Raw genomic sequence first — 18,465 nt, 5'->3', positions numbered from 1 at the left:
TAAGTTATTTAATTAAATTATTAAATCAAGTAATCGGCTCTTATACTTTCCCCGTAGTATATGATGATAACGTCACATAACAATGTAGGCCGATTAAAAATAAGATAATTCCAAATAAAAAACAACTATATTAACTTAACTAACCTTAATTAATTTCAACTAATCCGTAATTTGTTTCGCATTTCAAAAAGCCTAAATTTAAAAACATTTTAAGTGTTATTATTGTTTTTAGCCTTTATTATATCTGTTATTTTTTAAGTTTACAATTTTTAGTTTTTTTTAAATCGACAGGCCGACAAAGAAATAGTGCTTGTATGATAAAAAGCCGATAAGAAACGCAGAGGAAAGAAAGCGACTTGATAAAAATAAGAAAATGAATATAGCGTGGGAGTGAGCTAAGGTTGTACCGAAGATTTCCCGCAGTACCCTAAAGTTTTTCAACTACATTTATTGAATTTCCAAGCGAAAGTACTTTGAAGCCGATCCGATACAAAGTAAACGATAAAAACAACAAATTTCGAAATCTTTATTAGACGGTTTAGTTTTTCGCTAGAGCAGCCTAATAGTTACGGTACTTGGAAAAAATTACATCGGAGATTATCAGAGAGAAACTTTCAATATAAAAATAAATATATAATAATAATCACTGAGACTTGAGAATGCGGCGAAGAGTTAAGGTCTGAACGTATATATATTTTAAGAATCGAAACGAAAACCTCGTCCTTTTTTTCAAGTCTGTTAAAACGTATACCCCGAATGCAAGATAAGATAAAAACAATTTTAACAGGCAGAAAAGTAAAACATCAAAACTATTAATAAATTTTTACGATATACGTTTTTTGAAAATATATTTAAAAGTCCATAAAAACAACAAAAACTTAATAAATTATTTTACTTAAAGGCATTCGGATAAAATGAAAACACGTTTTATTAAACCGAAGTAATTAAGAAATAAAAATTAATCTAAACAAAATAAAAGGACTAACAGGATTTACGTGTAAAAACTTCAACGAGGAAAGGAAACGTTAATGACATAATTGAGTTCAAGGTGACTGTAAATAATAAGGAATTTTTTTTTATAAGGTTATCGTCGGTTTAAAATAAAATAAATAAACAAAAATTAAATTAAAAGATTAATTTTTAATGTTTCCAACAACACGTCTACCACCGACAATAGCTTATCAACCAGAAGCATGTTTTGATCAGTAACCTTCAACTTTTAATCAACTATCACGGTTAACCGTAAAACTACGGTAGGATTACCCGATTAAAAGAATTCATCTACTTAAAAATGTGAAAACGCTTATACTGTACGATGTGCAAATCTTAGTCTATAATAAACAATGTAATTTTGTTTAAAAGTAATTTTGCATCAGTATACAGTAGGAAAACTACGACAGAAAAAGGTTCTTCACGGTTCGCTAAAATCTCCGTAACAAATCTACTTTGAAGAATCAACGAAGGTAAGATGAGGTGAGGGGAGTAGGGATTAAAAAACATATTTAAGGGTTTATCAACATTTTTATTATGTATAATTTGTATTTTTTTTATTATTATAAAAGTAATCCTAACTTTATCCGAAAAATTCGTAACGTATTCGTACTCGGAATTCAAAACTCAGATAAACATCCTGAAAATTTTTGTCATAATTCTACCTTGTTTTTTTATCGTTTTTATCTTATCGTAGAAATACAGTGGACTCTTTTAAAATCGGTTACACCGCTCCGCTGTGACAGCAAATTACTTATAAGCAAAGCGTCTTGTACAAAACCGTTAACTTACCGGGTCCATTACTTTCTTTCATTGCTCTTCAATTATTTACAATAATTTTTTTTTAATTTTCCCAAACTAAGAGTGTTTTTCTCGGAACATTTTTAAATTCGTAGGAAGCCGTCTACCCGACAAAACGTTAGTCCTAAAGAAGTATTGAGCGACTGAAGAACAAAAAACACAACTCCTGTATTATTCGTACACCTTATCTAGTACCATGGTACCGCAGATCGATCATAGGGGTTCCTGCATCCGTAACGTGAACTTAGCAGTCTAATTACATCATCGTAACCCAGAACGGGAGGATTGGAGGCTGAGCCCTCGGACTCTAGAAGAGTTCGGTGACCTTCGCTTGCAAAATGACAGAAGGAACCCTTCTGGCGGACGGTTTGGTGGAAGTTACGTTGGAGGCGTGCCGTGCCGTGAGATCTCCAAGGTACGGCTCCTGGTTACCCGTACAGAAAACAGATGTATCGGAGGTCTTCCGAGATTACAAATACCAGACTGAAGTGTCAAAGCCAGACGGACGTAGTAGAGGAGGCGGAGAAGTTCTGGCGTTGATCTAGCCGCAAGCCGCTATTTAAACCTAAACGGTCTGCTCAAGTAATAGCCTCTTCGTGTTATTGCATCTGGTTCTAGAAGATGCGTTTCTTGGAAGTACATGATTAGCGGTTCATATGCGCGCATCAACACTCTAATATCCTCCATGCGGGACCGAAGACGCTGAATAATGTTCAAAAGTAAAGATAGTTATAGATAAAGAAGTTCAGAATATATAATTAGTCGTATGTAATCCGGTTTTTTCGTATTTTTGACGGTAAGGAACTCCGACGTCTTGGCATCAGGTGGTTCCTCAACCATATCCTCCAGCATAAGAGGTGATGGAGGAGATTTTGCAGAATGAGAAGTCGTAGATGACATCCCAGAGGAGGTGGTTGTGGGGGCTCCCTTAACAGGGAGCTTAGTTGGCTTACCGCCTCCTGTGATAATTCCCGGCCGCACGGGTAAAACTTTAGGGACAGGGACTTTCAGATAAATCCCACGATTGGATTCGCTAACTGCGACTAACGACTTTTTCTTCATATTTGTCACTTCTGAAATAGCGGCTGTAAGTGAAGCAACTTGATCAGACAACATCTGAACAAGTTCTTTTATCTCGCTGCAGGATCCGCACTGCCGATTGCCTGAATTTGTTGGAGCTTCTTTTGATGTAGCAAAACTTCTTTATATGTAACAAAACATATATCTGGTTTAACTAAGTTCAGTGAGTTAAGTGTCTGTTTGTATTCTTTTCGTGCAGCCGGAAAAGATAGTTTCTGCTCGGTAGAGATTCCGAGAATTGCCTTTTCTTTTTTAAAAGTTGGACAATCTCGGAAACGAGCTGTACGTGAACCACTGCAGTTCGCTCGTTCTTCATCTTCTTGGCAGTTACAATAATTGTGGCCTTCCTTAGCACATATCTCTGTTTTCAATAAAGATGTTGTAGTGTGACCGCACCCTAGGCATTTAAAACATCGTCGTGGGTTGGGAATGAAAGATCGTACTCGAGCTCAAAGATAACCAAACTTTATTTGGAAAGCTGAAAGTCAGTCTATGAGAAGGCGTTGGTTCTACCATTCCGTTCTGCCTTTTCATTGTACGCTTTACTTCTACAACATCTTGGGCACGAAACTCATCAGCTATTTCAGTGACATCTATATCCAAAAACTCGGCAAAAAATTACTCCCCGAATCGTATTTTACCGTATTTTGTGGCATTCCGCTCTTATATTTTTATCTAAATGGCATCAACAGAATACTGACAAACCTTTTTGAGTCGACTAAATTAAATATATGCTACAAAATAATTGATTTGCCATCAGAAATTAACCAGCCCCTCCAGAACATGCACGAGTGACATCTCTAAAGTAAAGATTAAGGAGATTAAGGAGAAATGTCTCTCCTTAAGGTTGGCAAACCTGTTCCGTCCATGGCCACACTAGTAATGTACACACTGCATTGTTGGCTGTAAGTTGTCGCGTTGTATTATCTTTGATTACGTGTGAGTTATTACGTTATAAAATGAATAGGAAAATCGATGTTGCCGCCGACTGTGAAATACGTGGAGTCGTACGTTTTTTAAACCATCAAAACGCTGAAATTTTTAGGCAGTTGCTTGCTGTGTACGGTGATAATGTAATGAATGAAAGAAACGTACAAAAATGTTGTGAAAGATTTAGAAATAAAATTTAAAATTAATGTATCGGGAAAGCCCTCGATTACTACCGAAGGACTTGAAACGCGTCGATGATGAAATCAGAAAAAATAATCGCTCAACGATTTCCGACCTGGCACTTCTTTTTCTTGATGTTTTAAGAGCTGTTATCGGTCGCATTTTCGCATCATGATCGTTTAGGCTTCATAAAGGTTTGTGCACGTTGGGTGCCGCACGTCTTGACGGAACGTCACAAAAAAAATCCGAACGGGATCTGCTTTGAAATTTTTGATGCGGCAACAGAAAAAGGTGATGAGTTCCTTAATTCGATTGTTACCGGCAATGAAACGTGGATTTCGTATTACACGCCAGAGAGAAAACTGCAGTCTAGTGAACGGCGTCATCCTCAATCACCAACGAGACCGACAAAGGTCAAGCCACAGCCATTTGGACGCAAACTGATGGCCAAAGTCTCTTGGGCTCGATTTGGCATACTGCTGATCGATTTCACGCCACGTGGAACGACTATAAATGCAGAAGCCTACTGCGAAACTCGAATTATGTTACAGCGCGCCATTTAAAATCGGCGACGTGGGCGGCTGACGGACGGCGTCTTGCTGCTTCACGATAATGTACGTCCACATGTTGCGGGTCCGACACGTGATTACCATTACCCACCATATAGCCTGGATTCAGCTCCTTCTGATTACCAATTGTTTGGGAAATTGAAAGAATTTTTGAGCGGTAAACAATTCGCGGGTGACGATTAACTTAAAAATGCTGTTAATCAGTGGCTAAATGGACCGGCGGCAGAAGAATACGACGAGGGTATATTGAAGCTGATGTATCGCTACGATAAATATCTTAATTAATGTGGCGATTATATAGAGAAGTAGTACAAGGTATGTAGTTTAAGAGAAATAAAAAATATATATTTTTCAGAATAATTTTTTTTACAATGAAACTGTCTTTACTTTGGAGAAACCTCTCGTACAAGGTTCCTAACAGAGTACCTTGCTCTTCCCTGAACGATTGTGGGAATGGAAATGTGGTTGTTCGAATGTATTTTTCCGTTTGCCCGAAATGAGAAATTAGACCGTGCTTTAAAACAAATGCCTTGGAGCAGCTTACACAGGTGCTAAGCATTACGTAAAAAAGGAATACTTTAATAAGTAAAATATTGGCAAATTAACAGTACTTTTTTCGTCTATAAATCTAGGATGGATATATAATTAACATCGCTGCTTTTAGAAAATAAACTGTGATTAGTGTCACTTGTACCTCAGATGGTAAATATGATTCAGAACTACATCATAAAAGACTGAAACACGTAAGTTAAAAAATTCCTTTCTGTAGATGAAAACATAAACCACTTCCTTCACTCGAAGAAAAAAAATCATTCCATTATAATAAAAAAATTAGAATAGTATCAACGTAATATTCCGTAGATTACACAAATCAGTTTTCAAACGGGAAAAGGGTTGTCTTTTACTTTTAACGGCTTAGGACTATCATTTCAAGTTAAAATAAATTTACAACAAATTATGTTTTTAAAAACAATCATTTCGTCTTTTAATTTAGGATCAAATCTTTAAACCGAAAAATAATTTGTATTTTTATAAAACTGAACTAATCTAAAAAAAAAAAAACAGTCGATCTTATTTAACGGATAAAAACTACTGTCAATGTAAATGACGAAAATAGATTACAAAATACAGAAGGAAATTCAGGCCGTCTGCCATTTTAAAATTCAAATAAACCAAAAATAATTTTATTCATTCACATTTTTTACAAAAACTATCGTTAAAATAAAAAAAAGACGCGCTTTAAATAAAACTGTTCTGTTACTAATTTCCATCGCATTATTTTTAACCAAATAATACATTCAACAAAATAAAATACAACCAAAATTTATTTTTCACAAAATAAAACTTTAAAACCGGTTGGATAACGTTAACCAAAATTACTTCCATTCTATCCATAAAGTTATTTTAACATAAGACAAAGATTTCCAGTTAATAAATATTGTTCCGTACAAAATATACATTAAAAAACCGATACCGAAAAAACCTGTTGCAGAGGCGTCAAAATAAAATATTTCTTTAAATACTAAAACTCATACGTTATGAATTTTGATAACAGCTCTACTCGGAAGCCCAAAAGAAAAATCAGGCTTTTAATTTTAATTTCTTTCAAAACTTAACTTTACTGAGAAATTAAAAACTGATAACTCAACAATTTAAAACCGATTAAAAGATAAGAAGTAACAATTTATTTACATTATGTAAATTATTAATAGAACTTAACGAATAAAAACTATAAAATCGATCCCGTATAAATTCTTCACAAAAACAAAAAAGGTAAACCGGTTCGAAATATTACATTCAATACGTTTTATAAGAAAATTTTAGTCGAATTACTTCCAGACCGTCTCGTTTGAGGAAAAATGAATCTCATTTTTCTACGACTATTTAATAAAATCGTTTATTAAAAGTTGTATATATCATGAAATGATTGTCATTTATTAACTTAACATTATTATAATTCGTTTAAATAAACAACATTGCACCGCGACGAAAACTTTTTCAAATGCGATAACGAAGAAAGTACTAGCATGAAAGACAATAACGAAGGTACGGATCACAATTCAAGGTAAATCTAACGATGCGATATTTTTTCGGCAATACTTCAAAATACATAGTACGAATAAGCATAAAAAATATACTAAGTAAACATTTACGTAGCCGAAAACAACTTTGTAAGTAAGACTATTAAAATTTATAATCCGAACTTCGTACACGATTCCTAATAAGGAAAGTAAACGATAAAAACAGATAAAAGTAACCCGAATAGACTGCACACCGTATAGGCGAAATGAAATGCCTACCTGAGCATAACAGCGGCAGCCTCGGCCGACTAACGTCACAAAAAAACAACCGCTTGGCAAAACGAATTTTACGACAATCTGTACGGATAATTAACAACCCACACGCATGAACTCTCTTGCGCTGATAAAATAATATTAGAATGCGCATGAAATAAGTGAAAAAGAGTAAACGGCAGAGCGAGGTAAACGTAGCGGTAGGCAAATATTTCTAAAAAATATGTTTTCCTCTCTACAAATAAGAAAGCCTGTAAAATAATGAATTATGTTCTGCTAAATGTTTACAACAGTTCTCAAATAGTGTTATACTATAGGTTGCAATACGGTCTTGTGCACTTAAAAGTAATCAATCCGTACTTACTGGAACATCCAATGAAGTGTGTGTGTGTGTGTGTGTGCGCGCGCGCGCGGTGTCATTACCGTAGTATTTCCGTACGGAAAATTACGTAAATTAAGGACTATCATCTTAATTAAAATCAAGCAAAGCATTTTAAAATGAAATCTGTTATCAAAAAACCAAAATTCTATCTTCCATACATGTCGATTAACTGAACGCGCTAGCCACTCTCTACCCTATTTCTTATCAATACACTGTTATCGATAAAAGCCTTTTACCCTTTTTTTATTTTTTGAAACAAATAAAATAGACGTTCTCTGTAGATTCAGCAGAAAAGCCGCTAACAAAAAGAATAATAACCGATACTTTAATAACGATATACAAATAAGTAATTAAACAAAAATATTAATACTTTCAAGGGATTTTACCGAATTGAAAACGATAGAAGCACTCGTAAAAAATAGCAGATTGAAAAATTTGAAACTAATTTTTAATTTGAATCAATTCTCATTTAGCGTAGTCGACTAATAATTATAGTAAATTTAGATAAATTATAAAAAGAACAATAATCGTAAAAATATAACAACAGAAAACAATAAAAAGTAATACGATGAAAGATACAAAGTATATAAAAAAAAAGAAAATACCAAAATAGAGATGGAAAAAACGGCATCGTATATCAAACAGCTCGGTATACTATGAATCAAAATACAGTAAAAGAACCAGAATTAACTTTTAATTTGTCTATAACTAATAATATATTCTGGAATGTACGAGCTTCATGTAATGGAATGTCTCATTGTGGTCTATTACTTATGTCGAGAAAAAACAGTTAATTTTGAATTATTTTCCTGCCCTACAGAGTCGGACGTTTAAACGTATATACATAAAAAATACATATATGTATAAAACTTGTCTGCCGTTACTGTTTCTTCTTTATTTATATACAGGAATACGGCTACCTTCTGACAGATACCGACCTCTGCCCGACCGCATTTTGTTTTTATTATGTATAAGCGTGTTTGTGTACTCTCCATCCGATGCACGCATAATAACGCGTGTAGAAGTTTACGCAAATACTGAAAATAATAAATTATTCATTTATTATAAGTAACAATAATAATCTACGAAAAATACAAAATATTCCGTTCAATAAAAAAAATTAATAAATTATTTTTCATAAAAAAAAAAGAAAAAACAAAATCCGAGGACGATTAAATGTTTTAACAATATTGTAGAACGGTTTTTTATTCAATTCACTAAATTCGATGGAATAATTCGGCGACTACCAACAAAAAAATTTAAAAAAGTTAGATAAAGGATTAATTACAAAAAAAAAATAATAATAATAAATACGGTAAATAAAAATTATGTCAATGATCCTTAAAAAGGGAATAAAATTAAAGCTGAAGTCTATGACATTAAAGAAAACACTTGTGTTTTAAAATGACGGTTTATATACCACATAGTGGAGAAAACTACAGTTTTATACAGTATGAAAAAGACTTTTTATACTTTGTGCGACATTGTTGGAAGCTGCAATTTATTTGAAAGAAATCGACAGGAATTACTGAAAACTACATAAGATATATCCAGTTTTCCAGAAAAATCAATTTCAACATTTCATAACATAAAGAAAATATATTTTAAAAAGTAGTAAATTCAAGAAAACAGGTTTACCTACCGCTGGCCTTATGCGATGGCCGTTCATATTTTATGCTTGCATCTCACAGCAAACCAAAGATATGAAATTCCATTAGTCGCAAAGGACAATCGGAAAACCCTTTAACTCCGTTACCAGATCCGCTCCTGTTATTTCCGATTTGTAGCAAAGAATTTAAAACGTACAACCGGTTACGATCTGAGGGACTTAAAAACTAAAAAGGAAAAGATGTTCCCAGACTGACGGAAGGCTACCGTTACCGCCAATAAGGCTAGGTAAGTAAGACCTAGACTGCAGCTATCCCGTATTACGGGCACCTTTCCTCGCCCCATAATTCCAATTAACAGAACGGGAAAAAATTGTCAAGTAAAGAAGAACTTTTAATTAAAATTGCTAAGAATTTCGGTATTTCTTAGAAAATAATGCGATCGTTTCCGAGTGCAAAACGCAAAACACATATAGATAATCACGGGATTTCGACAGTATTTCTACGTTTATGTGAAGCGGCTATACAAAAGTCTATTGTTGAATTCTGAAATTTTGCTAATTTATTTTACTGTTAATTATTACTCTAACATATTATTAATAAATTATTATTTAATTAAAGTCATAATCGATTAAAAAAAAATGTTAATTCGAATTAAAAAAAAGAAACGTTTACGAGTAATTTAAAACGGTACGTACTACTGCTTGACGTCTTTCAAACAGTATTTAACTGGACACGGTTAAATAAATAAAAAATTTCAAAATATTCGTAAACTTCCAAACGAAGGCCGAGATATCTTTAAATATATATAACTAACAAACAACGGCATTGTATCGGTTACCGCAACACGATTCACAGAATTTATACGAAATACTACATTCCCACAACCGAAACGGAGAGAGACTACCCGTGTCATAAGATAACAATAATTCAATTCCACAAAGAGCTCAAGAATAACAAGATTCACGTCAGGCGTGGGAGGAGGAAAAGCGAAGAAATTAAAGGGTTTTCTGCAGCTTTCTTCACCCAGATAATGTAAGGACTATAACACAGAGGCGAATCCAGCAGTAAAATGCAAATGGCCTTCAACTCTATAAATAATACCTTCTCTGCTGTAGTTTTAACCGAAGAGTGATTTGAAATGCGCTGTTATTTTATTCGTAAATGTTTTTACACAATTTTCTGGAATAAGGGAAATTCCGTGCGTAAACGTCGGTATATGAGAGCGTAAAACAATTAAACTGGCACTGAAATAACGTACAGTTCCTCGATACTAACCCGCGATAAATGATGTTTCTTCAAACAGTTGTCTAGTACGTTGCCTATCTTTAGAATACGATCGCCGTAAATAAAGTGATCTACAGTTCGGTTAGAAGGTACCGCTCGATAGAGCAGTTCTATGAAAACGTAATTCGCCCTAACTTCTTGTATCTACAGCTTGAATTAATTCAGAAATTCACTAAGGAGAAATAAGACAAAAAGCTGTTGTACATTTTTCTTTTTCAATTTCGTAGTTTTCAGATTTCGTTTATGAGCAAACCGAACCGGAAACCAGGCAGTTTTAAGATTAGTAATAAATAAAATTCGGGATGGACTGCAGCCGTACATCTGATTCCGCTAATGGTAATTTTCTTCAGAAATTTTTCGGAGAAAGGCTAATTTAATAATTCATAGGGATCAGCGGCCACTACGATTTGCGCAACCTTTTTCTCAAATCCGAGTTATTCTAAACGAAAAAGATTCCTCGTAGAACTTCTTAATTGCGTCGTAAGTTTAATCTACCTAGAAACATCCGTGATATCTTGTACAATAATAACGAAATTTTGGACCGGATGTTTCTGTTTTTGCATAGTACCAGGATAATGCAAGTATTTAATATTATCATATATATTTTAATGTTAGAAGAGTTTTTGATAACTTTTAACCTTTACTTACTATTTTGATTTTTTGGTTCTACGTCTTTAATTTTATTATCCGGGAAGGGAGTCTTTTGCACAACCCATCGGAAATAGGTAAGTTTTATATAGTTTCTTCATTCTATTATTTTGACTTTTATATTTTAAAGGCTTCGTCTGCGATATTAGTTTTGAGTTTTATTTTACTTTCTTGACTTTTGTTTTAATAAATTTTTATTACGTGATTAATATTACTTTTACACCTTATAATTTTTATTATTTTGGAGTTACTTTACTCTTTTATTAATAAAATTCCGAGCGATGATAACGCCCAGGCGTTTTTCGCCCATAAAAAAAAAAAAATTAAAAGAACTTCTTAAACGAAAAAATTACCGAATCGATCTTTATATCGATTAATAGAAATACTACTGCTGCATAAAGATAATTAATTACGCCTGGTATATTTAGGAGAGTATCCAACTCGGCGATTAATCGCTTGAAATTACGGCAATTTTGTGTTTAGCTAACTAATTTCAACATTTTTCCTTTGAAATAGGCATCTGTTAACATTAAATCACGTAAATTTTAAATAAATGTAAAAAAATTATATTATTTTTAAATATATATTTTCTTAAAATTAAAGGTCTGCGATTTTAAACGACTGATTATTTCTTGTTTTAACTGCTAATGAAGAAAGAATTCGGTTACAATAAACTTAGTTTAAAAATAAAACACTGTTTAATATTTAGTTTTAGAAATAATTTCTGGACGAATAAAAGCGCGCGCATAGAAATTCACACACGCACAAACCGCTCGGAAAGAATATGACCACGACTTTCGTAAATTTAACCCGTAAATTAAGCAAATAAACGCTAAACGGTTTTTCTTTTTAGTCGACCAAAATTCGTTAAATCAATTTAGTTAAGCGCAGAAGGCTAATAGCCTATAAAAACTGAAAAGAAAGAAAGACAGGTCCGGGTGTTGAATGTAGACATCAGATGTGCGCCACCTCAGCCACCAGGTTCATTACGTTAATAAACCGGCACACACGGTACCTTCTTAACGCAGCATAGCACAGCGACCGAGCGATAAATCACCACGACCAACAGGTAATTATTGCGTTCGCCTCTTATCCGAGTTAACATCTTACCGGCGAGCCGTCCGACGCGCGAGCTTTCAAAATAACCTTCCACCGATGTTTCCCTTTTACCTTGATTCCTGAACGCTCTACCTCGCCTTCCATTCTTTATACCTCCTCGTTTTACCTTGTCTAAAACTCTCATCAACATAAATAAATATTCGGCACAAACTATAAATAACATACAATGAGAAACAATATATAAAAAAAATTAAGAAGAATGGATAATGGAAAGATTTAAATGTCTTTTAAAACACTTTATTGTGACACGCGTTAATTAATATTTATTATTTTTTGTACTTTTTAACATATGTATATATTTTACATTTCTATATACTTGTCCACGTGCGTATTATAAAGTTTTACTGTCTGTATGTGTGTGTGTGCGCGCACACACACAAACACATGTATATATGTATGTATGTAACATGATACTACATACGCTGCCTACACATTTTCCAACAAAAAAAATGTACACCTAATAACATTAATTTGAAAAAAATGTCTGATAAAAGAGCCGTATAAATTAAGGCATAACAAAGCACGTGTTCACTTCTATGAGGTACAGGATAAATAAAAAATTTATTCGTACATCTAAAATATTGAATAGAACGATCTTAAAAAGTTAACCGTTATTCCGATGAAAACCGATCGCATTCAGTTCACTCCTGTTTTTCTCCACTACCTCCACTTCCCTAGACTGCCATAAATTTGTTTGGATATGATTAAATAAATTGAATTTCAACTTTCAAGGATAACGATAAATACTTTTCCTGTGACTGCGTTGGGCGGTACGAATTGAAGGTTTATTTTAAATCGTTAATAAACAACGAAAATTATAACATATTCAATTATTAATAGTAAAGCTAAAAACTGTTTCCGAAAGTGCAATTAATTCATTTGCAGACTCGTTCAATTACGCGTTACAATTGGATTTATTTTATTTTTTATGTCTACGACAGTCAAATCGTTCAAAAAAAAAACAATAATAAGTCCTTTAATTTTAATCAAAAAATAAGGCTACTAAACTAAATTAAATTTCCGAAATCAAATTATAATGAAATTTAAAAATATTTTATTAAGTTATTAGCTGTTTGCGACAAAACGTTTTAAAAATTAAGTTACATATGTTGTAATTAATCGATGGTATAAAGTGATACATCTATTCGACTAACTGCTACGTATAATTTTTTTTTTTAAACTTTGTAAAGAATCCCAAATAAGATTGACATTATCTTATTTGGGATTTGAGGTTTGAAATCTTATTAGGAAAGAGATACTTTAAAACTATTTTCCTACGTATTGTAAAAAAAAATAACAAACCTTTATGTTCCAAAGAATCAGAATATAACAATGTTATTAAATTACGCGTTAAAAAATGAAATTCAATTTTAAAAAACCCTTAAAACGTTGTTTCATTGTTTTATGGAGAAAAATAATCAGACAATGAAATTTTGAATTTCCAGTGACGGCAGGAATATTGATAAAACCACGCATTCTGTTTATTTTGTTACGTAGAGAATTTGATTTACGGTGATCGTACTCTAAAAAACGCCCGGTTTGAAGTTATACATTACTTTAAACTTTCACTTCTACTGTACTATTACAAATAACGGACCGATAATTATACAAAATTTCAAATAAGTATTACTCAAAAACGGTAAACATTTTTGAGGAAATTAAAATATTTTTATTACTACATTAAATTCATCCACGAATTTTCAATATCTGCCAGCAACTTTAACAGTCGCAGAAAAATAAACTTTTATTTTTCATTTGAAATAAATATAATTATTTTGTAAAAATGCAAAATTTCAATCTGAATTCTCAAAGACTGTTAAAACGGTTTTGATAAATTTTAACAACATATTGTTGCGTGAAATAATTCCTTACGACTGCAAACAATTATTACGAAAATATTTAAAAGTTATCAGGATATAAAGAAAAAATACACCGAATAAAGAAAAAAATGAATCGATATTTCTATAACGATTTTAAATTTATTAAAATAAAAGTAAAAAACAAACACCGCTAATGTATTATGGATGACGCAGAGATTAAACCCTTCTCGTTTGGAGAAAGCGTCAACAGATCGATCCCTAGTGGTAAAAATGGAATTTTAACGCCACCTCATCCTCGACAGGTACACAAAAACATTGTATCGTAAAAAAATTCATTAAAAACCGATCCGCAGACGCGGATAGACAAGCTAAATACGGTGACAACGTTTACATTCTACATACAATAAAATAGCCATCTTAATTATATAAAATTTAAAAACTGAAAACTAAATCGACGAGCAAAAGGCTAAAAAAAATAAGCAGAGTAAATAAAATAAGTTTTAAAAAATTGCGTTCACTAAAGACAAAATTATTATAAGCCCTCGTAACTTACCTCTTTCAGAGGAACTTTGAAAGCAATGAACGGAGTACCTTTGATACGAGCTCCGATCGGTTTGTATGGCAACCATCTGAAAGTAAAAAAATCAAATATTGTATAACTTGTCATACTTCCGTTAAACAATATAATAAAAAAATACTATAATAATAAATTACATATCCTATGAATAACATTTTGTATTAACGATAAATATATTAGACATATTCGATTATAAACAAAAATTCTGATGCGGACACAACATGACTTCCTTGCACGCCTATTAAATTACATATACACTTTTTTTTTTAAATGAAAAGTACATAAAATTCTATTTCATTAATAACTTCTGATATTTTTTCATATTTTTTTATTTTTATTATTAAATTATTTATCTTAATTTTTTTTACAACCAGAGGTTAATAATTGTTAATAAATAAATATATTTAAATTAAAAAAAAAAGGAGATGAAGTCTGATTCGATCCGTTGTGCCGTCCCCTTGTAAGATCCAAATATTTCATTAATTAAAATTTAATTTGGCTATAACTCAGGAACCGATGAAAATAAGTACCGCTTATGATATATCGTTGAAAAGCTCTCGATGAAGGCATGTTACTGCAGTTAAGAAAAAGTTCAAAATCCAGATTTTTTTGGATTTTGAGCTTTTTTGGACACTTTTGGTTCAGTCGATTGCAATCAAAAGGGGAGGTGCACAACAAGATGTTACAACGTCCTAAATTCAAAATGTCAACATCCTACGGCTAATCGTTTTTGAGTTACGCGAGATATGTACTTACAGGCGTCACGCGGAAACTAGTCAAAATGGATTCAGGGATGGTCAAAATGAATATTTTCGTTGAAATCTGAAAATCGAAATTTTTCGCGATCACAGTACTTCCTTTACTTTGTACAAGGAAGTTAAAAAAGAGTATTTTATGTAGTACTATATAAAAAGAAACATTTAAGGACAAGAATAATAAATGTTATAATTTTTCAAAAGTTGTTTTTTAAACGGATTTTTATAGCAATCTCTACTACGATACACAATTCTCAAAACATTCACTTAGAATGCTTATTAATCATCGAGCTTGAATATTAATACCCGCAATAGTGACAATATGGCCATCAAAAAAAGCGATGATGATGATAATAATAATAATAATTATTATTATTATTATTAGTTCTATGAACAGTAAATATATATCGAAAACCAACCTAAGATCATTGTCGTCGTCGAAGTAGTACAGAAAAAGCATTTATTACATTCATAATTAATGAGAAAGAATAAACTAAATACTGACACTTAGATACTTCGATAAATCCAAGATTTTGTGTTAGTAAAGCATAAACACTAGGATTTTACAAATTTATTTATTTACTTCATCCACTTCGTTTTCCCAGAGGATATCATCTTACGTCCCATCCATATTATTTGTTGGAAATTGAACGCTTTTTAAAGCTTTTTAATCGCCAGCTCTGAAGATATATTTTCCCTTGCAGTCAATATCCATTCACAGACCAAGGAAAAGAGAGAGAGAGTATTGTCTATCAATCCGTCCGATGAGTGTACCATCATCGTTTGCCATCCAAGCAGAATAAAATTCTTTCAAGCTGTCTTTACCGGCTTATCAATATATAAAGGCTGAATGAGAAAAGTTAATCCTCTTGGAATAATTCAAAATTATTTTACATAATGAATTTTTCACATTTTCAGTTTAATATCCCCGAAAGCTATGAAGGACGAGGGTAGATTTTCGCAAGCTTTTGGGTCTACGAAACCGCACAGATTTCAACAGTTCATCCATTAAATGAGTATCCACGCGTCCGTTTTCATTACATCGAATAATTATCCCCTTTGAGAGATTATTTGAGAGATATGTCGGGCAAAGTTTTTCGATTCAAAATAGCAAAATCCGAACGTTTTGTTCAGAATGCTAAAACTACGAGCATAACTGTACACCTTTGACTTCACAACCTCCGACTCGAATAATAACACTTCTTTCACCCGTCAAACGTATAGTTGAATTTCGTGGCGTTTCAAAAAATGCAGGCGGTTTGATCAGCCTTACTTATTTGTGATAGTTTGAAATTGAATTTTTTTGCGCAAGCCGATAACATATCGATTAAATTCTATAAGTTTTTCTTCGTACGCATCTGGAAATCTTTTAGAAACAAGCGGTCCGTCTTCTTAAAGTCAAACTAGAGCTACGCATTTATTTTTGAAACCGACCTCTACCTGCTGCAAAATTTTAAATATTGCATGCAAAAGCCATTTGTTTTGACTCTATAATGCACATCTTTACAGAAACTGATAAACCTTTCCCTTTTTTCTTTTGTAAACGAAGATAGTTCTCGCTCTAATTCGGAGAATTATTCGAATTTCAGTCCGCGAAACGATCGTCTTTTTGAAGTGCAAAGCAATAAATCTTTTTTCTTTCATCGATCTCGAATACACGACTAATCGACGTCATAGTTTTTACCGGCTGCTCGGTTACCGATAATTTTAGCTTCCGACACAACTTTTAATTTTCGAAAACGATAATGAAATACTTTTTTTTTGTTTGAAAAAGTTACTTTTAATCGAACGATTTTTTTTTAAAAAAGGAAGGAATGCGACTCGTTTACAAGTTTGAAATCAACAGAGTACTGAAAGGTAAATGAAAAGCGTAAAGGAAGTTCACTTGAAATGAATAAAATAAAAACTGGAACGTACCGTATTTCCAGAAACCCTTTTCATTCTACGTATTTTGTTACAAAATAAAGAACAGCCTTAACAATATTAACCCTCCTACTCTTCTTCCAGAGATAGAGGCGAGTATTAAAATAAAATTCACTTTTATTTACGTGTTGTACCTGTTTTTGTATAATCTTTCAGTCACAGTCGTATACAACACTTTAGATTAGAGGATACTACATACTATAAAGTAATATTCGGACGAACATGTTTTACAATGTTTAGTAAAAGGGTGAGCTACTTATTTTTCTATCGTAAGGGAGTTCCCGACGGCTCTGCCCTTTTCTTTTGCCTTCCTGTTGTCACGTTGTACACCTTTAAAAATTTTGTAAATCAAGAGAGAAAAATACTTAAAAATTTCATTCCTGATCATTTTTGTTCTATATAAAGATTTCCAAGAAAAAGGCAGAAACACCAAAAAATTGGATTTTTGTAGTTTAACATACTTTATTTTAAGTTTCTCTCCAAAATAAAAAACGATAATAATGATAAAACCAAACGAAGAAAAACCGCTTAATAATTTTTAATTTGTATAAAAACGGTTAAAATTATAGTAATGCACAAAGAATGAAGGCAGTAAATAATAAGCATTTTTATTTTGGAAAAATTTGCAAAACAAGAGAAGAAAGCGGCGAAAAGAAACACAAACAATTCCAGATGTAATTTTTAAAATAATGAAAAATGAAAAACCGTCTTTACTTCGTGATCAAAAAAGTCGACGAGGTATGAGAATAGGCCGACGAACCTTTTTTCAATCCATCAAGAATCAGATTCCTAGGTAACAATTTAATTAAACCAAAAATTCATGAACGGTGAATTTTACAATTCAGTGTTAAGACGATGACATCTGATAGCAACATCGGGTAAAAAAACACGATTTAAGGAACATCTTTCGACACACAACATCCGATTCGGATATAATCTTTTTAAAAGAACAGTCTTACACCTCACACGAGAACAAAAGTCGAATTATCAAAAATATACGGTAAATGAGAACCCGAAGGAAGCTGGAACCGGTGACTTCAAAGTTGCCGACGTGAATTAAATCTCATAAAAATGAGATGCGGGCTCGGCCGAAACAATACGCGAATGCAAATAATTTTATTTATTCATTTAAGGTTGCTACAGATGCATAAATCTAATTTCGAGTACAATTACACATAGCGACAGATAAATGTTTTTGCGAGTGAAAAACACAACTGACGAAAGTCCGACCTGGAGCCTCCGAAATGAAAGACGGAGAGTCCATCGCTCCGCCACGGGGGTAGACTACACAACTTTTTAAAAATTATGACATAAGATGATTATGACATTATATCTAATCGTAAAACGCAACCGGTATTGCAGGATACACGACTATGAACTAGGTTTACGGCAAAAATGTGTTCGAAAGTAACGAAGATAAAGAAATACGTTTAATTATTTTCCAACGCTCACGTATAATTTCAATAATCGAGAAAAAGTTATTAATATAAAAATTTATCGGCC

The 18,465-nt window shown here is 32.6% G+C and overlaps 1 protein-coding gene across 1 annotated transcript in view; it reads right to left on the bottom strand.

Annotated features, from left to right (window-relative positions):
- LOC142324716 (RNA/RNP complex-1-interacting phosphatase homolog) overlaps positions 1 to 18,465 on the bottom strand; it is a 255,341-nt gene that overhangs the window by 201,790 nt on the left and 35,086 nt on the right. The window contains exon 2 of the mRNA XM_075365633.1: positions 14,261 to 14,336. Coding sequence (XP_075221748.1) covers positions 14,261 to 14,336 — 76 coding nt within the window. The remainder of the gene's footprint in view (positions 1 to 14,260; positions 14,337 to 18,465) is intronic.

This window comes from Lycorma delicatula, chromosome 5 (genome assembly GCF_047948215.1).
Source record: "Lycorma delicatula isolate Av1 chromosome 5, ASM4794821v1, whole genome shotgun sequence".
NCBI classification, from domain to species: Eukaryota; Metazoa; Arthropoda; class Insecta; order Hemiptera; family Fulgoridae; genus Lycorma; species Lycorma delicatula.
Note: the sequence above shows the minus strand (reverse complement) of the source record. Positions and strands in the feature narration are given on the sequence as shown.